Source organism: Mauremys mutica, chromosome 5, assembly GCF_020497125.1.
Source record: "Mauremys mutica isolate MM-2020 ecotype Southern chromosome 5, ASM2049712v1, whole genome shotgun sequence".
In the NCBI taxonomy this organism is placed as follows: Eukaryota; Metazoa; Chordata; order Testudines; family Geoemydidae; genus Mauremys; species Mauremys mutica.
Window position 1 is genome coordinate 139912217 of NC_059076.1, and position 7535 is coordinate 139919751.

Genomic DNA, 7535 nt, shown 5'->3' on the forward strand with positions numbered 1-7535 from the left:
ATTTTTTTAAACATAAGGACATGTGACACTAATTCAAATGCTTCACAAAAGTTTAAGTACATTACTACAGCTACGTTGTTACATTATCAACCAAATTTGTAATCTCGAAGAATGAAATCATGTTTGTTTGACAAGACCCTATTTTCCATAAACCACATTGACTGGCATTAATTATGTTCAAGTCCTTTAATTCTTTATTGATTGAATTCTGAGTCATTTATGTTTCCTGGGCTTGGTGTCGGGCTAACTGGCTTATAGTTACCCAGATCATCCTGCTTGCCCTCACTGAATATTGGCATGACATTAGCCAGGGCTTCCAGGACTTTCCTGCTCTTCCAAGAGTGATTAAAAATTAGTATCAGCAGGCCAAAGATCTACACAACCAAGTCTTTTAGGACTCTGGGTGCAAGTTACGAGGGCCTACTGATTTACAGATGTTAGCTTAGCTATGGTAAAAGATGCCTGTTTGCAAGTGCTCTACCCACAGAGCAAGTACAGTACAGTGAATGGTCATATAACCAGGTGCCAATAATGGCTATCTCACAGACGTCAGAGGGAGGGGTTCTCATTCCCCAGGACTATTCCCCCTTCCTACTGTGACTACCCAAAGAAAGAGACTGGCTACTACATCCGTTCTGAGATGTAGGCACCTGTTTTGTAGGAAGAGTTTTATAAGAAAGACGGCTCCTTCCCATCCTCTGACACAATTCACATTTTGCTCATTTTCTTAGATTGCAAGAGGCATGGGGCAAGGATCCCCTCTTCCAATGTGTTTGTACAGAATCTGACACAATGGGGCTCAGATTCCGACCAGGGCCTCTGGCCACAATATGTCAGTCCTGAAATGAGAAGGTCAAACAGCATGCAGGGCAATCCCTTCTTCTGGGAATCCGAGCCCAACATCAACAACTGGTTCCTAAGGAAAACTCTGCCCAGAGAATCGACTCTAATCAGAGCCCAAGTCAGACAGCAAACTCTCCTGCTGCTGCCTCTCCAGAAGCTGTCTCTACACAATACCTTGTCTAACCCTGAACTACCGCCTTGTCTTTCCAAGTGTCAAAACTTGCTCGCACACTATGAAAAAGTGGAAGACTGTAACAGCACCACCTGGAGATGGGTGCCGTAAGAATAATAACATCTCCCACGCTGCTGTGTGGTGCGGAGGGTAGACAAATACATGAAAAACTAGGTGGGGGAGAGAAGAACGGCTTGCAGAAATATGGGCGTGCGCACCATTGTGCCCGTCTCCGAACATGTATACAACTATGCACAGCCTGTCTATGGCAGTTCAATTAGGACAATACATTTACTACAATTAGGTTTATAATTCGCAGATTCCAAGGACAGAAATGGCTGTTGTGATGATCTAGTCTGACCTCCTGGAGAACTTCTCCAAAATAATTCCTAAAGCATCTATTGGCTTTAGGCTGCACCTGTGCCGAATGCAAAGCTAAAATAACCCCTCTACTCTTACTCGAGATTCCCTGGTTTGTGTATCCAAGGATTGCATCAGCCTCTTCAGCCACAGCATTGCACTGGGAACTCATGTTCAGCTCAGTATCCATGATCACAACCAAATCGCTTTCAGAGTCCCGGCTTCCCAGGATAGAGCCCCCAGTCCTGTAAGTGTGGCCTACATGCTTTGTGCCTAGATGTAGACATTTGCATTTAGCCGTCTTAAAACACTTCTCGTTTGCTTGCGCTCAGTTTACCAAACAATTTAAATCGCTCTGAATCAGTGACCTGTTGTCTTCATTATTTACCATTACCCCGATTTTTGTGTCATCTGCAAACTTTATCAGTGGTGGTTTTCTTCCTGGTCACTGATAAAAATGTTAGATAGTGTAGGGCAGGGGTGGCCAACCTGAACCTGAGAAGGAGCCAGAATTTACCAATGTACCTTGCCAAAGAGCCACAGTTATATGTCAGCAGCCCCTGTCAGCAGCTCCCCATCAGCTCCCAGCACCTCCAACCCACTGGCAGCCCCGCCAATCAGCACCTCCCCTTCCCTCCCTGCACCTCCCAATCAACTGTTTCTTGGTGTGCAGGTGGCTCGGCGGGGAGGGGGCGGGAAGGGGTGGAGTGGGGGCAGGGTCTGTGGCAGAGCCAGGGGTTGAGCAGTGAGCACCCCTGGCCCATTGGAAAGTTGGCGCCTGTAGTTCCAGCCCTGGAGTCGGGGCTTATACAAGGAGCCGCATATTAACTTCTGAAGAGCTGCATGTGGCTCCGGAGCCACAGTTTGGCCACCCCTGGTGTAGGGCCAAGAGCCAGTCCCTTCAGGACCCCACTAGAAACACACCCTCTCAATGATGATTCCCCATTTACAATTACGTTTTGAGAACAGTCAGCTACAGAAGTCTAAGTATATTACATCAATACGTTATCACCCCAAAAGATCTCATCACAAAAAGATATCCAGTTAGTTTGACAGGATCTATTTTTTATAAACCCATATTGATTGGCCTTGATTACGTTACCCTCCTTCAATTCTTTATTCAAGTCCCTTATCAGCCGCTCCATTAAATTGCCTGGGATTATAGAATTATAAATGTAGGTCTGGAGAGATCTTGAGAGGTCACGTAGTCCAGTTCCCTGCACTCAAGGCAGGACTCAGGATTATCTAGACCCTCCCTGACAGGTGTTTGTCAAACCTGCTCTTAAAAATCTCCAATGATGGAGATTCCTCAACCTCCCTAGGCAATTTATTCCAGTGCTTAACCACCCTGATGTCAGACTGAGGGGCCCGTACGTACCTGTGTCATCCCATTTACCCTTTTTAAATATTGGCACAGCATTAGCTTTCTTCCACTCTTCTGCAACTTCCTCAGTGTTCCAAGACTTATTGAAAATTAATATTAATGGTCCAGAGAACTCCTCAGCCAGCTCTTTTAAAATGCTTAAATGCAAATGGACCTGCTGATTTAAAAAGTCTAACTTCAGTAGCATCCTCCTGAGATACTCGTGTTATCATCATCATCTGATGAGACTATATTTTTCTCAAATACAGAACTGAAATATTTATTGAACACTGCAGCCCTTTTTGCATTATTATTGATAACTCTACCATTTCCAGCTAGTAATGGACCAATATCATTGTCAGGATTCTTTTTGTCCCTAAAATACTTTAAAAGCTCCTTCTTATTGTCCTTAACTCTGCTGGCCATAGATTTTTTTCTTGTGTCCCTTGGCTTCCCTTATCAATTTTCTATAATACCTAGCTTCTGGTTTATAAATTCATTGCTACTGACTTCCCCTTTCTTCCATTTGTTTTATATATATATATATTACAGTTGCCTTCACTTCCCCTCTAAACCAGATCAGTTTTTTAACTAATGGCTTTCTTTCCTTGATTGCGGCTTTTAAGGAATCTAGTAAAAGGTTCTTAAACAATTCCCAATTATCATTCACATTTTTCTGATTAAATCCTTCCTCCCCGCTGATTTGGCTCATAATTGTTTTCAGCTTTGTGAAACTGGTCTTTTTTTTATATAACGTCAAGTATATATCTATATATTACTGGTCTGGACTTTATTCTATCTGCAGATTATAAATATGACCACTAGTACCTAAGGTACTATTTCTTTTTAGTTCTGTGATCAGTTCCTCTTTATCTCTCAAGATGGGGTCTAATATAGAATTCCCCTGTGTTGGCTGGAACACTTTTTGAGTTAGGAAATTGGCATCTATAATGGTTAGCAATTCCAAGGATGTTTTAGTCCTGGCAGCATGAGCCCTGCAGTGTATGTCACTCAGATTGATGTCTCCCACGATCATGGAGCTTTTTTTCCTAAATATTGTAGACAAGTGCATAAGGAGCCAGTCATCCTGTTCCCTTGTATTTGATGGTCTGGAGCAGACACAACCTAAAACCCTGTCTTGTGCTTTATCTGTTAGGACATTGATTCATAAGACTTTCTTCTGAGTTACCAGTGACTCAGAAACAGGTAATGCTGTTTTTGACATAGAGCACCCCTCCCTCTTCCCACTTGATCCTTCCTAAATAGGTTATAACCTTGATTTTACTATTCCAATCATGGGAATTATCCCACCAGGTTTCAGTGATACCAGTTATATCAAGTTTATGTTCCTAATAAATGAGCAATACTCATTCTTCTTGTTTGTTACCCAGGCTCCTAGCTTTGGTGTACAGGCAATTCAAGAATTTCTTTTCTTCGTGTCCTTTGGTTTCCGGATTCATTTTGTTCGCAACGTCTTCATTTGGTGCTAAATGAGCGCTCATATCATCCCTCATTTTACCTTCCCAATAAACCCTGCCTAACGTCCATTCACTTCCCTGTAGGAAGCTAACCATCGGAGCAGAGCTTCTGATTTTAGGCTTTAACCGATAAACACTGATAAAACAACACTGCTACAAAAAAAGATAAGAAAAGAAAAAAGAATATCAGTGTGTGATGGGGTGTCCACACCACACAAGACCTGACAGGGGTAAGGCGGGCCAATTAACGCCCCCGACTTCACCGGGCAGAGGAGCCAGGAAGCAGGGATTCATTAGAAGAGCCTCGGCTGGGCAGGGACAGACGGGCCTGTATAAAGCCCAGGAGCTGAGAGCAGAAGGGGGTTGTGGGGGAAGGAGTCTGCAATCATTCCATGGGAGAAGGGAGATGTGTTTTGGCCTAGAGATAGGTAGCCTATAGTTACGCCCTGGGAAGAGGGGAGATTGGGCTGGCTGACCCAGAGACGGGGGAGAGCCAGAGAGGTAGGAAAGACTCAGGGGAAAAGCAGGAAGGGATGGGGTTGGGCTGCAGTGAGAGTCCCTGAGCTGGAACCCAAAGTACAGGGGAGGCCCTACCAGCCACTGGGGAAGTGGCACAGACCAGCGAGCAGAGAACAGACTGCCTGGGACAGCTTTGCACTGAAAGACTTTGGCACCCTGGAAGGGGAGGACCATACTGACCTGGCCGGAGGGCCAAGTCGTGAGCTGAAACGAGAGGGGCTGTAGGGTGAGACCGGAAGATGGAGGGAGAGACCCCCGGAGGAGGACTCAGCACCTGGAAAGAGCTAATTCCCAGAGGGGCCAAGAGGAGGCGCCCTAGCAGTGAGTGGAGCCTGTGCCATGGTTTGAATTGGTTACACACCTCATGTTGACTTCACTCCTTTCCCAGGGCACTCAGTTTATCTAGGTGATGTCCCCACTCCCTGGTTCTACCTAAGGCCTTGTCTACCCAGAGCAGTAATGCAGACTACAGGGGTGTGATTCCAAATGCACACTAACGTGTTGCACATTGATTGGTCGGTGTGCACACCACAGGGTCCCTGGTGCATTTGACTATAGTGCTGTGTGAAACAGTACAATGTTTAAATGAACAAACACACTAAACCAGGGTTCAGTAACAAGGATACAAAGCTGCAGCTAACCTGTATGTCATTTTCATATGCAAAATACAAATTAAAGTAGGTCCTATTTAGATAAGAAATGCGGGAAGTAATCTTCTCATTACAGTATCAAAGACAGAGCCTCAAACCCTCGTTTTTTGACATCAGCAGAGGACTCCAAAATTGCTTAAAAACAACCCCCCAAAATGAATGTAATAAACCCTGGAAACTAAAAGCCCTCCATCAGAGTCACAGCCCTGCCAAAAGCCAGAATGGGCCTGTTAGCTGTAGGTGGCTTAAGGATTATTTTTTTTTGTCTTTACGACAACATTAACGATTTTAATGGGGTTATGGAAATGCATTTCATTTTTATGTCTTGCAAATGTCGTATCCTTTCCCTGCCGCGCGGTGCCACCAGCCAAGTGGGGCTGAGAGGAACTAAGGGGGAAATTAACGAGCTACTAGTTGACCCATAAAGGCAACTTCCGGACAAGAATGCTCAAGCGGCAATTCCCTCCACCTCATTTGCTCCACTGCAATTAAGCTCATAAAAGGGAAAGGGGTTTCCAGACAGAGTGGCTGCTGTCTAGGAGCCTGTGCATGTGCCTTCCTCTGCACCCTCTAGTCACACGTGGACTTCAATGAGAGTTGAGGGTGCTACGTGCCTGGCAAGGATCAGGGCGCACCTCCTGGCTCATGCTGCTGCCTCAGAGACGGGTAAAACAGGACACCTTGTGTAGCTGCGGGAACACTGCACGGTGCTAGGGGAAGGGACGTTTCTGTCGCTTTGCTGGCTTCACTCAGGGGATGATGCCCTTCCGCAACCGTGAAATTCTACAGGGACTGGGTGATAGATCCCCATAGAGAGGGATCCTTTCACAGTGGAAGTAATAATACACCAGACTGGCAGCATTCTTAAAAAGGGAGAAATAACATTCCATTGCATCTAAACTATGCACACCGAGCTGGGTCTTATTACAGTACCTACGGGCCCGATTCTGCAGCCATCATTGGGTTTGAGGGCAGGATGGGGCCCTGAGGTGCTGATCCTAGTAACACTGAGCAAAAACTAAAGATTCTGTTCAGATGGAAATCTACTGAGACACACAACAGGGGTGAAGGGAAGGATCCTCAGCCCCATTCTCTTAGACTCCGGCGGGCGCACGTGCGGCCCTGCGAGTAATTTTTGTTTTTACCGCTGCCTTGTGCCAGGCCGCGTTACCATGAGCTTGCCCCTGAACCCCAAGCCCTTCCTGAACGGGCTGACTGGGAAGCCGGTGATGGTGAAGCTGAAGTGGGGGATGGAGTACAAGGGCTACCTGGTGTCTGTCGACGGCTACATAAACATGCAGCTTGCAAACACAGAAGAATACATCGATGGTGCATTGTCAGGTCACCTTGGTGAAGTTTTGATAAGGTCAGGGGCGGCTCTAGAAATCAGGCTGCCCCAAGCAGCGCGGTGCGCTGCGCCGCCCTTCCCCGGTCCTGCGGCGGGTCCCCTCTTCCCGCGGCTCCGGTTAAGCTCCCGCAGGCATGACTGCGGGAGGTCCAACCGAGCCGCGGGACGAGCGCCCCTTCCGCAGTCATGCCTGCGGCAGGTCCACTCATCCCGGGGCTCCGGTGGACCTCCCGCAGGCATGACTGCGGCAGGTCCGCCAGCCCAGCCTCCCGCCCTCCCCGGCGGCGACGCCCCCTACATTTTGCCGCCCTAGGCACCAGCTTGTTTTGCTGGTGCCTAGAGCCGCCCCTGGATAAGGTGTAACAATGTCCTGTACATCAGAGGAGTAGAGGAAGAAGAAGAAGATGGGGAAATGAGAGAATAAGTTTGTATATTTCTGGAAAATAAAGATCAGTTTTTCACAACTAAAAAAAACAAAAAAAAACAAAAAAAAAACCATGTGCTTAGGATCAGTTCGTCTGCATAACCACCGCCTGTGGGGGGCTGGGGATGAGAGGAAGCAGTGACCAATGGGCCTCTTGTTTTCCTGTTGCATGAATCCCAGGTAGAGCTGGGCAGGAAACTTTCCCCATCCTGGCGAAATACAGTTTCAAGGTTTTAAAAAAATTCTCCATCCTGAAGCAGGATGAAAGGGCAAAAATCACCACAAACCAACAAACTCAAAAACTTTGATTTGTGTCGAACAAGAACATTTCATTGCAATTTCAACCACTTTTTATTCTTTTTTTCTTTTTTTACTATA

General features: G+C 46.4%; 1 protein-coding gene across 1 annotated transcript; it reads left to right on the forward strand.

The window, feature by feature from the left end:
- The first annotated feature begins 6482 nt into the window (after nt 1-6482).
- Nucleotides 6483-7197, forward strand: LOC123371926 (small nuclear ribonucleoprotein F-like). The gene is made up of 2 exons (XM_045019805.1): nt 6483-6751; nt 7091-7197. Exons 1-2 carry the CDS (start codon nt 6558-6560, stop codon nt 7155-7157), a joined length of 261 nt encoding a protein of 86 aa, XP_044875740.1. The 5' UTR covers nt 6483-6557; the 3' UTR covers nt 7158-7197.
- Nucleotides 7198-7535: the final 338 nt, after the last annotated feature.